The sequence below is a fragment of the Mustela putorius genome, unplaced genomic scaffold, assembly GCF_011764305.1.
Source record: "Mustela putorius furo isolate JIRA1106 unplaced genomic scaffold, ASM1176430v1.1 tig00003834_pilon_pilon_pilon, whole genome shotgun sequence".
NCBI lineage: Eukaryota > Metazoa > Chordata > Mammalia > Carnivora > Mustelidae > Mustela > Mustela putorius.
Window position 1 is genome coordinate 97,970,857 of NW_025421987.1, and position 15,703 is coordinate 97,986,559.

Consider the following 15,703-nt stretch of genomic DNA (forward strand, 5'->3'; position numbering starts at 1 on the left):
GAATGGACCCCAGCCTTTTCCTGCATGGAGATGGATGATCCTACAGCTGCCTCTGCTGGGGAGGAGAGCTGAAGCGACAAGCTCTCACACAGTTTCAGCCACTCCTTCCCATGTCAGCATCCTTTTTACACCGGTTTACAGAGCTACTTGATGCAGCCAGTTCCCCAGCCTTCGGGGGATTCTGCTGCAAAAGTTGCACTGGCTCTCACTTGACCCCACAACTGATTTGGACTGAGTTCCTCAGGTCTCCTCGGTCATTTGTCACTCTTTCACTTGTTTTCTGCTTCGAATATGTTTCTAGAGTATCTCTTTTCCTGATTGGAAAAATTCCTTTAGTGGAGATTCAGTGAAGTCTCCTTACATGCCTGATTGGAAAAATTCCTTTAGTGGAGATTCAGTGAAGTCTCAGGACAGTGTGAAAACTGATAGCTGGGTTCAACCTTCCATCCTTGCCTGGAGGCCTGGCCCTGCTATCTCTTTGGATCCTGTACAGGTCACCAGTCCTCATTGCCAGGGGACAACTCTCTGGCTTCTTCACATTGGTGATGTGCCTGTCTGGTTTATTTCCGGCTAAGCTTGCCATGCTCAAGTGCTCTTTCCTTCTGTAGATAGACTTTAGGAGTGATGGTATTTCTTTATGCACCATAGTTTTTAAACTACTTAATTACCAGAGAGCTATTTTTAACAAGATAGTCATATAGGCCTAGAAGTCTAGGTTTAAGTTCAGTGGAGAAAGCTGACTCACATTTATGGCCTGCAGATACCTGTGGTATGTCTCACATCAGTATCTACATGTTTTGTTTCCCTTCTGTTTATATGCAGCATTTTAAAAAAAAAAGATTTTATTTATTTATTTGACAGAGAGAGATCACAAGTAGGCAGAGAGGCAGGCAGAGAGAGGGGGGAAACAGGCTCCCTGCTGAGCAGAGAGCCCAACACAGGGCTTGATCCCAGGACCCTGAGATCATGACCTGAGTCGAAGGCAGAGGCTTAACCCACTGAGCCACCCAGGTGCCCTCATGCAGCATTTTTTTTAAAGGAGCTCTTGAAAATAGGAGGACTATACTTGGAGGAGAGGAAAAGCTTCAGATGGCTGGGGATGAGATTTGAAAAACAAAAACAAAAACATCATTGCCCTGAACAGATCAGAAACTTGAGCTCCCCTTTGGGAAATACTAAAACATCCATCTCTTCTAGGTAAAACATGCCTTCGCCTCTGGTTCTCAACAGCAAATGCATGTCTGGGGAAGAAAATCACTGGAGCATCTGATCGATACAACTAGTTTTCCTTTAGAACCAGGAGTGGAGTCGATTCCTTACTGGAGTCATGTGGAACTTCACAAAACTTGAATATAATGGAGCCGACTAGATTTCAATGGCTAGAGCTTATTTTTGACAAAAACTGCTGCGGTGAGAAATCACATATGCTAGTAAAACAAACACAGGCTTAAAAATTGGGTAGGCCAGGGTTGGAATCCTGACTGTTCTCCACTTAATGGTTGTTAAGACCTTGAAAAAGTTACTTAACTCCCCAAGCCTGGGTTCTACTCACAATGTGGCAAGGATTACACTAAATGTCTCTCATATAATATCTTCATAGGATCTGCAACATGATGTAAGCATCATCCAACACCATATAAATTTCCACTGGTCTTTTTCTCCCTCTGGCCACACAAAGAAGAGTGAAAGGAGAGCGCAAGTTGGTTTTTGATGGAGGGGATTACAGTGAAAGGTAGTGAATGACATTGTGATTCCTTTTTTTTTTTTTTTTAAAGATTTTATTTATTTATTTGACAGAGAGAGACCACAAGTAGGCAGAGAGGCAGGCAGAGAGTGAAGGAAGCAGGCTCCCCACTGAGCAGAGAGCCCAATGCGGGGCTTGATCCCAGGTCCCTGAGATCATGACCTGAGCCAAAGGCAGAGGCCTAACCCACTGAGCCACCCAGGCGCCCCCCGACATTGTGATTCCTGCCTAATAAATGGGAATAGCAAGCATTTGGGCTCTTTCCACAACCCCTGTCATAACCACCCTACTCAGGAAAAGTTGTGCTTCATTGAGAGATGTCAACCAAAGAGATGATGGTAATGGCCCACCCTTAGTGGGTGCTCTTTTTTTTTTTTTTTTATACATTCAGTGGGTGGGGGGACTTGTAAGAACTCCCCACCCTCTCACCTAGACCACGTGCAAATTAATGCACACACAGAGATGACCTCTTTTTTGTTTCTTTCCATCAACTATTTTATGGGACAGGTGATAGATTTTTTTTCATTGTTTTGTTAAAAGTCCTATTTTTATCTTTTTTATTTTTGAGGACACTTTCCTACTCATAATAGAGATAGATTGTGTGACTGAGTATGTGGGTATGCGTAGGGGGGATTGGACTAGAAATATCCATAAAACAGTGTGTTGGGCTTGACATATGGACATATGCGGAGACCTGAACCAGTAATTAGTGATTATACCTTCTTCTCAGGAACACATGGAACTTTGAACAAAAACTGACCATGTACTGCAAATAACGCAAGTCCCAGCAAAAGTCAGAGTCAGTATCACATAGATCAAGTTCTTCAACTACAATGTAATTAAGTTAGACATCAGTAAGAAGATGATGATTTGGAAAAAATCTCACACAGCTGAAAATTTTAAAGTATTTCTATTACAATTAGGTCAAAGAAAAAAAAATGATAGTTGAACTCAATGATAACAAAAGTGCCACATATCAGAACTCAGGAGACATAACTAAAATTGTAATTTGAAGAAAAGGCTTAAATTCTTATATTAGAATAGAAGAAAGGCTGACAGTTATGAGTGAAGCATCTAACTTAAAAAGTTTTTTTTAAAAAAAAAGAGCAGTAAAAATACACAAAAATACTGGTTTTTTTTTTCTTCCTAAAGAGGGAATACACTTAGTGAGGAGAAACAAACAATAGGAAAAGCAAGTCATTATTCTGATATGATGATGATAAGTGCCCATGAATGAAGGAAGAGAAAATGGAGTCATTACCTTCCAATTTCATTCAGCTCAGTATAAGCTGAATCAAAATTTTCCTTCCAAGAAATGGTGGCACCATCAGCAGCAGCATCTTTGGAAGAGAGAGAATCCATTTAGGATACTGAGGAAGTCATATAAGAATAAAGAAAAGATTAACAGAAAATCTCCTGCTTTGCCCCAAAGCATTCTCGTAACCAAATATGGAGTCTAACTCATGGGAAAATGCCAGGATGCTCTGAAATGTTATTTTTAAAAATATCATCCAAGGGAAACCGACATGACAGAGTCATATCCCCCCACCCTCACCCCCAGCGCTGTGCCGTCTACATAAACAAAAGAAAACTTGGGACAATCAGAGATGTAACCTCTGGATATTTTAAAATAGAAATTTGGTAGAACAAGTTAAAAGAGAGAAAAACACATGGAAGGCCTAGAAAAGCCAGTGAGAATCAGGGCCGAGGAGGGATGCAGCAGCAGCTAGGGGAAGAGTTACAAGGCCCAGAGGAGGAAAGGAGGGGAACGGGCTCAGAGCATCCTACCCACTTGTCCCTGTCACCCCGCTGCCTCAGACAGTGAGAGCTTAGCTGGTATATCGAATGGTGTAGCTTAACCCAAAATACAGGCCTGAGCACAATGTTTGGTAGCATTACCTTATCTGAGGTGTTAATTCCCTGGCAATGATTTACACACGCACCCACAAACACCCACACATGTGTGCATGTGTAAAGCATGTGCACCAACATATGTTTGTTCTGTCTCTTGGGACCAAGGCTTGCAAGAAGGAAGACATGAGGCAGAATTTAGTTCGTGGCTTAGGAGAAGAGGAGCACGCCAGCAGCGCAACTCTTCTGACCCGGGCCACCTCAGGCTGCCCAGAGCACAGTGGGGCTGAGACTCAGGTGCCTTATCTATATTGAATTCTGAGGCCCAGGGCCAAGGTTTCCCAGTGTCATGGGTCCAACGGAGCAAGGCTGGGGCAGGCTGGGGAGCACTTCCAGAGTCAGCAGGGGTCCATTTGAGAGAGAGAAAGAATAAGAGAGAGCGTCAAAGGGGAGAAGGTCAGAGGGAGAAGCAAACTCCCCGTGTAGCTGGGAACCTGATGCAGGACTCGATCCTAGGACTCCGGGATCATGACCCGGGCCAAACACAACCACTCAAGCAACTGAGCCAGGCAGGTGCCCCAGGTGTCCTCTTTCAAAATGTTCTTAGGACCAAGGGGGTTTGGTGAGACAGGGAATAGGTGGTATTTGTAAAATACGTGTAGCTAGTTATAGGCGTATCTTAATTACTCAACATATCCACCTAAAAATGTATCCACCTTGAGGGGCGCCTGGGAGGCTCAGTCGGTTAAGAGTCTGCCTTGGGCTCAGGTCATGATCCTAGAGTCTCCGGATCGAGTGCCACATGGCGCTCCCGGCTCAGCTGGGAGTCTGCTTCACCCTCTGCCCCTCACCTGCTTGTGCTTTCTTTCTCTTTCAAATAAATATTTTTTAATACTCATTTTGATTCAGATCCTTCGAACAGCTTGCTTTCCTCTCCCCAGCTTAAACTGGTGAACACAGCTGTCTCTGATGCCGCGAGGCACACTTACACCTGGCAGGGATTCCCAAGGGAGACGAGGTTTGGCGCTCCCAAGTAGGAGAAGGGGCAGATAGCATCCAGGTGACTCATGACTCCTGCCTGCCCCCCTCTCTGTTCCGGGGGACACACGCGGGAGCCCAGGGACTGGCAGGCCCCAGGTAAACACGGGTGGCTGACCTCACTTTTGCTCCAAGACGGTTGAAATCACACTTTTCTTCAGGTCTCTGAAATGTTACTTGACTGAAGCAAATCCAGGTTCCCCCCGCATGGTGGCCTGCCATGCCAACGGCCAGCCGGCACCCGTGACTGGGTGAGCCGCCCGGGTGCCTGGCCTCCCCGGCTTGGGGTGCAGGGAAAGGCCGGGACTCACCGTACTCGGGGAGTCGTACAAACTCCGAGGGCTCGCTGGGAAGGCTGATCCCCCAGGGGTTGCTGGCGCTGACTCGGAACTGATAAGGACTCCCAGGACTGAGGTCCTCGATGACGAGGTAAGTGTCCAAGGTCGAAGCCACGGACTGCTGCCAGGCCTGGGAACCTAGTGCACGATTTCCGAGGAGAGGGAGAGAGAAAGGCCAGAGAGACATTGTTTCAAAGACCTTCAGCAAACAAAGAAGGGGAAGTTGACTCATTCCATTCAAGGAGCAGCTGTGGTTACTGATTGGGCTCTGAAAGCCGGTGGGCCACCTGTGGCAAATGACTGACTAGGTCCTGAGGGGTGTGAAAGCACGTGTGAGAGTGAGAAGACGGAGAGCGTGCAGAATTTACAGGGGACCCTGCGGCAACTTTTTAATAAGGCATAAAAATATATTATAAATCACAAGATGAGAGGAAATATGTATTTGGAAGTGGAAACAAACTAGAAGTGAACAGGCACTGAGCCCTCCACTCATGTCAAGTACCCGTGCCAGGCAACTCTCTCATTTCCTTTTCACACCGAAATCCCCAGACACCCTACGGGGTCGGGAACAGGAGAAACGGAGGCTCAGAAAGATGAAATGATCTTCTCATGAGAATGGCCTGAATATGATGAGCTAAGGACCGAACTGCGCGGGTTGGCGGTGGGGGCGGGGGGAGGACTAGCTTGGTGAGACGTGTCCCTGGCTCAGCTCGAACACATCTGTGCCGAGGCGGGGAGACCTGAGAGTGAACAGCTAGTGAACAGCTTCCCGAAGAGGCCAAAGTAAGCAGTTTCGGAACTGCACGGGGCTTGTTGGGTAGAAGGAGGAAGAGTTGAGATACTGCGAGCAATGGCGAGCACAACAAATGATTTTGGTTCAGGGCACGAACGGTGGCTGGAAATTCAGCTGTGTAATGCATTATGTGGTTCAGAGATGAACAACTAGAGCTAGCGGGCAGCTTCTTGTGTAACTAATTTTTCTGGATAACCGGTGGCAGGTTCAGGCGTTTCTGACTGCTGAACTAATGTATGCACCCTCAGCATGTAAATGCAACAAATTTTAAAAAATGAACAGCTTTAAAAAATCATTATACACATGTCTTTATGTATATAAAATTTAGAGATCACACAAAAGGTATATGCGATCTCTATATATGTGGTCTCTAAATTTTGTGTGGGGGTGCGGGTCAGGTTTTGCTCATGCTACCCTGGTTATCACTCTGGGAGAAAGAGTATGGATTCACAAACTTGACACCTGGGTTTAATGCCAGCCTTGCCTCTTAACCAACTCCTGCTTCGTGTTCCTTAACTTTGTTCAGGCCTTAGCCTCCTCATCTGTAAGGAGGGCCTGATTGCCCATCTGGGGGGGATAGGGCTGATTAAGGACAGAAGTGCCCAAGAAGGCACTTTGAAATCTACCAGGAGTCATTATCAGTTTGGCAAAAACCACTGCTCGAAGTTAGAGGTCAGAAGGCGGCTGTGGTCTGACAGGAGGTGTTTATGCTGAGTTGGAAGACACAAGAAGGAACACCTGATGAAAACCTTGAAGGCAAGTAGTTTATGACTCTGAAGGACTTCTCCTTTGGAGAAAGGGAAGAGCAGGGGGAGCCAGCTCACCTTCCTCTCTGTACTCCACGGTGTAACCAGAAATCGTGCAGTTTCCCGTGCTGGAGGGAGGCAGCCAGCGGAGGATCACGGAGGTGCAGCTTCTCTCCTGAGCAATGGGGCGGTTAGGGGCCGCCGGAACACCTTTGGAGACGGAAGTTACGGTCAAATGCTCTTTCTGCCGAACTTGACATTTTGTACCCAGGTTGAACATTTCCTAGGAAACGTGCTTCCCCATGTCTCAATTTTTTTCTATGCCCTTTCCACCCAGTGGCATAGCTTTCTCCAGGCTCTGGAGAGGCCTGGCAGATATGCTTTGGGGTTAGAAGTTCTTCCTCAGGCTAAAGACTGCACGCTGGATATTAGGCTGACCTGGAAAGCATGCAGGAAGTTATGGTGGGCCACAGATAGCCCTTAGCGAAGATTCCTTCTCTCCCCTTTGCTGGACTTTGGAATTTCACAATGGACCTTTTCTTCCTCAGGTCTCAGGGAACCCTTGTAATGTCCACTTAAAATATCCGATGCACATAAATTCATAGAGACAGGAAGTAGAACAGTCGCTGCCAGGGGCAGTGGGGGCAGGGAGGGGAGCTGCTGTATAATGGTTATAGGATTTAGTTTTGCAAGATGAAAAGAATTCTGGAGATTGGTTGTACAAACATGGATGTATTCAACACTGCAGAAGGTACATTTAACATTGGTTAGAGTGAAAAATGTTATGTTTAATTTACCATAATAAAAATATTTTAAAAATTATAAAAGGTGTTGGATGAACAGAGAGCCTGTACCTTGCACTTTAACTGTAGCAGACGTGGACGTGGTGCCATGGTCATTTGTTGCTATGCAGGTATAAATCCCACTGTCTTGGGGCATCAGATTGCAGATCTTCAAGGTGATTTCCCCTGAATCACTAGGGACACCAAAAGGATGCTCTTCAGACTCTAGTAATGACACAATTGACTGATGGGTAAAATCCCAGAGGGTGGGCATGTGGGGTGCTGAGCTGAATCCTCAGGCCCAAGGTCTCATCCCAGCTCTGGGACTTCCCTACACACCTTGTTTTTCTATATTCCCATTTCTTTATGGGGGGACATTCTTGCCACTAGCATCTCTCATGTGTGTTGTATAAAGGGCAGAGGGATAGAAAAGGAGTAAAACGAGATAAGAATTAGAATATGGTTTGAAATATATAAAGTCCTATACAATATTACTGGTATTATTACCACTAGCAGTTTTGTCCTAAAATATTTTCAGTCTCAAACATCGATAACACACTGTATAAGAAAAGGGAGGGGCACCTGGGTGGCACAGTGGGTTAAGTGTTTGACTCTTGGTTTCAGCTCAGATGGTGATCTGAGCCCCAGTGGGGCTCCATCCTCTGCATGGAATCTGCTTGGGATTTTCTCTGTCTCTCCCTCTGCGCCAGTCCCCCACACTTGCACACTCTCTCTCTCTCTCTCTCAAATAGATAGATAAATCTTTAAAAAAAAAAAAAAAAAGGAAGAAGAAGAAGAGGGTGGCTCAGTCAGTTAAGCCTCTGCCTTTGGCTCAGGTCATGATCCCAGGGTCCTGGGATCAAGCCCCACATTGGGCTGTCTGTTCAGTAGGGAGCCTGCTTCCCCCTCTTTCTCTGCCTCTCCCCACACTGACTACTACTCTCTCTCTCACTTGTTCTCTCTCTCAAGGAAATAAATAAAATCTTTTTAAAAAGATTTAAAAAAACAAACAAAGGAAAATGGAATGACTGAGAATGAAATGTTTAAGTATTTCAAATTCTACTAGAGGACCCTCAAAACAATTACATGAGGGGCGCCTAGGTGGCTCAGACGTTAAGTGTCTGCCTTCAGCTCAGGTCATGATCCCAGGGTCCAGGGATCGAGCCCCGAATCAGGCTCCCTGCTCAGCAGGAAGCCTGCTTCTCACTTTCCCTCTCCTACTCCCCCTGCTTGTGTTCCCTCTCTCGCTGTGTCTCTCTCTGTCACCTAAGTAAATCTTAAAATAAAAAAAAATTACGTGAATTAAGTAAAGGCCGAATTCTGCCACTAAATGCTAACTTCCTTGGCAGTTCCCATCTGGGGTCCAGAGCACCACAAGGGAAGCGCTGCTCAGAAAGGATGACACACAGCAGTCAAGTCAACCCCACTGCCAACCCCCTGAGGAGACAGAGGAAGCCAAACCCTGACTCCCCCACTAGGTTCCATGGGCCTGCTAACCTCAGGACCTGGCCATCCCTGGCCATCATTGCTGGGAATACCATTTCATATACACAAAAATTAAGTTAATGGATGGGAGTTTGATTCTAGGTGATTCTTTGATAAATGCTTAAGCACTTAAGGGCTCATTATTGCTTATCCACTGTAAACAGAATACAAAAAATACTAACAGAACGATTAGGAAGCAGTCAACCAAATTTTTTTCTTTTTAAATAGGCTTTCTTTGTGGAAGCATGTGTATAGCTGGATTTTCTGTTTAACATTGCATATTTTGGAGCAAGTCTTTTTTTTTTTTCTTCTAAGAAAACTGTTCTTAGGTTAATGGAGGAATTCAACAGATCACTGTTTCTCAGGATCCTGACAGGCACAAAGAAACACCAGGATGTTGGGATGTGACACCCACATTCCTCCCACGGGGCTAGAGCCTTTGCCACTACTGCTGATGCAGAGATTCTCTTGGGGATCCTTGGGCAAAGATCAGCCAGTCCGGCGGATGTAAGTCGGTGACTGTCAAAGCTCTTTGAAAGTACGGCTCATGCCTAACCCGAGATACAGAGGGGTATGTTTTTCTTTGCTGAGTGTGGGTCCAGAATGCAGTTTTGCCAAACTTTCCTTGTAGGTACAGGTATGTCTATGCGCTGCTCAGTGGCACGTGACCACGTGCTGGGCACCCCTCCCCTCTGTGTCTGACCTCGAGGGAGGTAGCAGCCTGGGCTGTCCTACAGCTCCCAGCCTGACATACCATTGTGTGCGAGTGCTTTCCTGAGCTGCCCGTGGATGTTGACCACTTCTCTCCTCATCAAGACCAAGTATTTGGGTGAGAAAAAGCTCCAGGGCACCCAACCTCCCTGCCCCCAGAGGCTAAAGAACCAGAACAGGGGCTGCACCAAGGTGCTAGCGATGTCTCCCACGGTGGGGCGATCAGCTTACCAGGAGGAGACGGTGTAGGTGGCCGAGCTGTTGTCCGTGTCAAGGATGTTCTGGTCTGGCCCCTTCCAGGTGATGGTGGGTTTTGGCCGCCCACAGACTTTGCACTGCAGTGTCACTGTGTCCCCAAGCAAGCAGGTCACATCCACTAAGGGCACAAGGAATTCTGGGGCCACTGTGGTCAGATGGACGTAAAGCGTCATTTAGAACAAACACAATAACCAGCCGTTTTACACCACTCTCCCCTGCCCATGCACGTCTAGTGATTCAAATGACCTTCAGCTTAATACTGTCAAGTCATCCGTGTTCCATGAAGAAGGGTTTTAAAAGTAAGAAATGTTTATTGCAGAAAATCAGGAAATACAGATAAGTAAAAAGAGGAAAATTCTCCATGATGTCCTGATACAGATGTAACTAACTACTGCGAATGTCTTGGCCTATATCCTTTGGGCTTTCACCAACACCGTTTTTCTTATACAAATTACATATAACGCAAGTCGTGGCCATTTCCACTTCCACAGTGTATCATGCACGCCTTTTCTTGTCCATAGCACAGGACCACATCCCCATTATATTCTTCCTCTCTCTCAATGGCTGGATCTGCCACAATTTATTGGGCCAGTCCCTGTGTTCTCCATTTGACTTTGTAACTCACCTTCTTGGATGAAATTTGGATTTAAGATCTGAAAAACACAAAGAAACAGAAAATTGCTTAAATCCTAAGCTACTAATGGAGAACAGGAGACTTCCACCGTCTTGAGTAAAGGAAGTACAGTTTAGGGAGACGAGGCCTGGAGGCCAGGCTCTCTTGCTTGCGACTGTGTCAGCATCGCAGGAACAACCCTGGGCACCTGCTCTCCTCTCCTCTCTGCTCTGGTTCTTCACGTTCCTTTGGGTGGCCCAGGGCCCCACGCAGGTGTTTTGTGACTGCAAGCTCTGCTGGCTTTAGCCGGCCCCTTTCTCCTGTGTTTCACTTCCCCAGGGGCTTGTCCTCCCTGTCAAATGCATAAAAGCCATGCTCCCTGCCCGCTTCCATCTGCACTCGAGCTCTGAGTTGGCACCGGGTCTTCCCAACCTCACAGGTTTTCAATAACAGAGCGCCAGAGCTGTGTCAGACTGGAATAGTCTTCCAGAGGCAGCCCCCTCATCCCAAACAGGGAAGGTCCTCTTCAAGCAGCTGCATGCGGAGCTTGTCTGGTTGCAGGGAAAAGGGAAGGTCATACCCATCCATCCTGTCCTGCATAAGGCAGCTTGAAAATCACCTAGGGGTTCTAGCCCTTTTGGCTTTGTCTAGCTGAGAACACAGACCTAGGCCAACGAAGCGACCTGGCCTTCACATGGCTGGTTGGCAAAGACACATTGGAAAGGCTCCCTTGTGACCCCACAGATCTTCACAGAAGATGGACTCCCGGCCAACTAGCCACACTGAAAAGTCACCCCTTCTTGATTTTCTTTCATCTTCTGTTTTCCCTCTAATCAAGTGAGTGCAGGGCTTGGCAGGGTGAATGAAACATGGGTTTCAGAGTCTGAAAGCCTGGGGCTCATCTCCTTTGTTTCATGTGATAATCACTTAAGATTTATTACATCAATTTCCTTCCCTATAAAATGGGGATAACTAATACGTACTACGAAATGTTATTGCAAAGATGAAATGAGTAGTCTAGTCAAGTGCTTGGCACAATGCTTGACAAATAGCAAGTACTCAGTATTTCTGCTTAAGGAAAGAAAGATGTTCTAATTCTAGTCATCCTCCTTCTGCGAAGCAGCCTACTGTTACAGTGGCTTTTCTCTCAGAGTTTATGGTGTAAAATTCTTCTCTCCCTCATAAATGAAGCCAGAGAGCTCGCCTGCCTTACCAATGGCCCACTGTGGCATTCATACTTATCTCCCCATAGTTACTCCTGGCGTATGTGAACATGGTTTCTGTCTGTTCTTCCCTTAATCAGGATCCATGTGAGCCCTTTGGAACAAAGTTGCTCTTTTCCCCCTTTAGGTTCCCCTTTGCCAACCAACTACCCACATACAGCACCCAGCTCTTTCCTGAAGTGAGCTGTGGAAAGTTCTCGCCATGCCAAGTCCTGGGGCTTCCCCTTCTTGAGACTGACCTCGGCAGCGCCCTTTGCTAATCTCAAAGGCCATGTACACCATTGCCCCACCTTCCTTTAAATCAGTGGTTCTTAATCCTTTACCCTGGAAGCTTTAAAAACACAAAAAATCAATGCCTGGACCTCAGGCCTAGAGATTCTTTTAGTTGGTGTGAAGTGGGGCCAGGCATCGGGTTTTTTGAAAGCTGCTTTGGGGGAGTCAATGTGTGCCCTAGTTTGAAGAAAGCCACTGAAAGCCCCCTCTATCCAAAGGAACTGGTTTTGGAAACCAACTCCCCACCCCTGAGGCTTTTCTGGGGTGGGGTGGGGAGATGTGGGGGCATTTGGTAAAAGCGGCTTTTCCCCCACCCAAGAGACCTCCCCTCTTTATGAGGAGACATGGGCTGTGGCAGGGGAACAGCCTGGGAACAGGGTGGGCAAGGTGCTGAGGGGTCCACAAAGGTCTCTCCCCGGCTTGGGTGAGGCAGAGAGAACGACATCCATTTCACAGTCCAAGAAAAGGAGATGAAGAATATTTTCTAAATGTTATCGTGGCTTTTCACAGGGTGGTGAGATCAAGGGTGGCTTTTCTCCAGTTCAAAAAACATTGTCTCCTCCTCCAGGCTGGTGCAAGATTTTACTGATCTTGCTAGGATGGAGGTCCCAGCCTCAGGATTTATAAGATGTCTGAATTTGGGGTGATTTTTTTCTTTCTCTTCTTACCTGGGCTTTGCAAATATCCTGTAGTCCATATGTTTCACTTTTATAATCTTTTTCAAAGGAGAAAAGAACACAGCGCTACTGGACTGTAAGTTCCTTCAGGACCAGAGGATGTTATTTTTCTTGGACCTCTGGCCCCTAGCCTGGCTTCTGCTGCAAAATGGGTGTTTTATACACGTTGGTTGAATCAGTATTTGACCTTTGTCCTCATTCCAGTTCGTCCAAAAATTCATAAACAGAATCTGGAACTAAGTCCATATAATCTATAAAATAATGACTTCAGGGTATATTACTAATAATATTTGATCAGAGTCTGTTTTCAAACACAGATGGAAAACAAACTTTTGGGGAATGAAAAATAAAAACAAGAAAATCCATTGCCTCTGAGAGAAGAGGTTCTCAGTAGCGTTCCACTCAGGAGCGAATATAAACTCCAGGAGCAGACAAAGCACATAGTATTCAGACCCCAAGCCAGACACACTCTCTTGCCTTGGACAACATTGTTAAGCCTATTAGGCCTTAGTTTTAGCTGAAAATTGGGGATAATGGTGCCCACCGGAAAGCTTGTTTGATGCAAGGGCTGATTTGTTCCGATAAAGATTTATTGAGCTGGTCTTTGGTTGTGGCCCTCCGCAACATGCTTCAGCACCCTCTTTGGGCCGAAAGTCTGGTGGGGAGGGTGGAATCCAGTGACCTCTGCACAGCTTCCAGGATGGTGCCTGGCTGACCAGCCTCCAACAGACACAGAGCTCTGCCTTCTCCCTCGCCCCACTTTCCCTGTCAGGACTTCAGGGTAGAAGCGATCTGGGAATGTTACCAGCTTTGTCCAGTGGCCTGTACTTCCTATCCCAATGGGAAACCACAAGGGAGTCAGACAGGGATTGCATGCAGGGAGGGACAGGGAAGAGACAAATGGCCCATTCCTTCATTGTAACACTTAAGTGGGGTTTCATAACTCTGCGCTGTGGTAGTGATTCTATAAAACAGCACCCCAAACTGATGCCGAGGGAATTGCTTGACTTAGTCCTCTTTCCCATCACTCCCCACTGCATTCAGGATATTATCAAACACATACATTATTTAAAAAGCAAAACTTCCTAATTTAGATGTAGACTTTGTGGGAATTTGGAGAGAAATATTGCCAACAAGGCTACTTGTAGGTTCTCTACCTGGAAGGGGCCCGTGGAAGGCATCAGTGTTCATTCCTCTTTTGGCCGGCCCAAGCACTGCCGATAATGGCAATAACACCAGTGGTTTGTGTAACATCACGTAGTTGGCATAAACCACTCACAGACTCCTTCATTCACTCATCCTAAACTCTCGGAGGATGTACCAAGCAGGTGTTATTTGTTCCCATTTCCAGATGGGACAGGGAAGTTCGTGTAAGGTCACACAGTGCTCCTTCCACCATCCGTGCACAGGCATGGCCTTGGAAAAGCATTGTGACACTTTGTTCTTGATGTCAAAGCCCTGCCTCCCTACCTTTGCTCCCCAACCTTGCTCTTCATCCCATTGCTACCTAGTTCTCCCCTTTAAACTCCTCTAGCAAGGACCAAGAGCCCGGCTGAAGTCCACATTAATGCTTTTTCTAACTTTGACTCTGGGTGACATCCATGGAAGATCCCTCCCTCATTTTTCCTCTTTCTACTTTGAAGCAAGTTGGGTTATGGACTGGAAGAGGGCCACGGCAGCCTCTTCACACTGCAGTGGAACAACCTAGGTATTTGTCTGGGGTTCCCTGTGGACTACAAGGCCCACTTGGGCAAGAACCTTGCTCACTGTTGTTGCTTTGGAGCCTAGCACAATCCCTGGCACATAAGGGCTCCATAGGTATTTGTCGAATTAATCAGTCAATCAAGTGGTGGGATCCTAATTTGGTGGGAGTTGAGAAAATGTCTCGTCATGAACTTGGGAGTGTTTTCCTATTTCCATCATTTGGAATGGTACTTGTTCTGGAATCTCATCAGTCAGTTCATGCCTGAGAGGCGACAGTGATCTTTTCCTCCTCCCTGATCTTCCTGAGGTTGGTCCCTAGTGCTCTGCTCCCGTGCTTCCGTCTATCACGACATCTTCCCTGCATGCTATTACCATACCAGACTCATGAATCCTTTGAAGATAGTAACACTTTTCTATGTTTTATGCACCATTAAGCCATGCTGCTTAACATAGTGTCTTGCACATAGTAGAAGGCCAGGTATGTGTCCAATCAAATTAACTTACCCAATTAGAAGACTAGAATCTAGGCCTCCTGACCACCTTGTCTAATAATCATTGTTGGTATGTGCCGAGACCTGAGATACCCCCGCCTGGGGCTGGAAGGGGTAATCATAAGCCAACACATATTTCTTGAAGCCTAATGTTTTCCTTCTTTAGAAACAGTTTGAGTGTCCGCAGAGAGTGGTAGACGGAAAAGAGCAGGGAGCTGGAATCAGAATGGATGTTGAGGCAAGATGACACTTGTACAAAAAGCACATGTTCTCTCTCTGGGAGACGCAAACCCAAGGGGATGAAGCTGCTATAGACAGGGCTTGGGAATCTGCTTTTATTTGAACAGCAGAGGGCGGCAGGTGGTCGTGTTTCCTCCTGGGAGCAAAGAACCACCACAATGTGGTCCACCAGCAACTTAGTTTCTTCCTTCTGGAGAAAATTCCAATGGTCTTCTTCAAAACAGGAGGGCAGCGAAGGAACGGGAAAGAGTTATAGGTAAAATCAACCAGCCCTGAATAACAAGCTAAGCTTTAAAGAAATGTTGAGTCTCTTTTTCTTGCCAGTTAATGTCCAAGATTCCGGCCCCATGTCCTGAGAGTGAGGGCAAATCCTTGTTTAGAAAACCAGGTGCCAACTGATGCCAGAAGGAAAACACCCCACCCCATTTTTTCCCAATCCCTCATCACTGGTCACAAAACACAGTTCAAAACTATGTATATCTAGAATGCTGAAGGAATCAAAATGGCCAAAAGAAACTCAAACCAAATGTTCTAAACTCATCTCAGAACTACCTTCAACGAACCCAGAATTTGTACAGCCGGCCTTGTTTTCTTACTGCCTTTGTGTTTTTCATGAGAATCTCTGCTCAGAAGAGGAAGGGAAGGGATTTCAGATTTTCGTGAGGAAATGTGACAATGAAATCAACATATATAAGAAAGTCAATTTCTAAAAACCTAGGTATGATTTCTGGTGTGG

The 15,703-nt window shown here is 46.3% G+C and overlaps 1 protein-coding gene across 15 annotated transcripts in view; it reads right to left on the minus strand.

Moving 5' to 3' along the window:
• Positions 1 to 15,703, minus strand: part of KALRN (kalirin RhoGEF kinase) — a 659,936-nt gene that overhangs the window by 14,253 nt on the left and 629,980 nt on the right. For all 15 annotated transcript variants that reach the window (XM_045088796.1, XM_045088794.1, XM_045088793.1 and 12 more), the window contains 6 exons: positions 10,372 to 10,399; positions 9,720 to 9,891; positions 7,365 to 7,486; positions 6,589 to 6,720; positions 4,945 to 5,109; positions 3,006 to 3,084 (listed from right to left, as the gene is read on the minus strand). In XM_045088796.1, the coding sequence (XP_044944731.1) occupies positions 3,006 to 3,084; positions 4,945 to 5,109; positions 6,589 to 6,720; positions 7,365 to 7,486; positions 9,720 to 9,891; positions 10,372 to 10,399 (698 nt within the window). The remainder of the gene's footprint in view (positions 1 to 3,005; positions 3,085 to 4,944; positions 5,110 to 6,588; positions 6,721 to 7,364; positions 7,487 to 9,719; positions 9,892 to 10,371; positions 10,400 to 15,703) is intronic.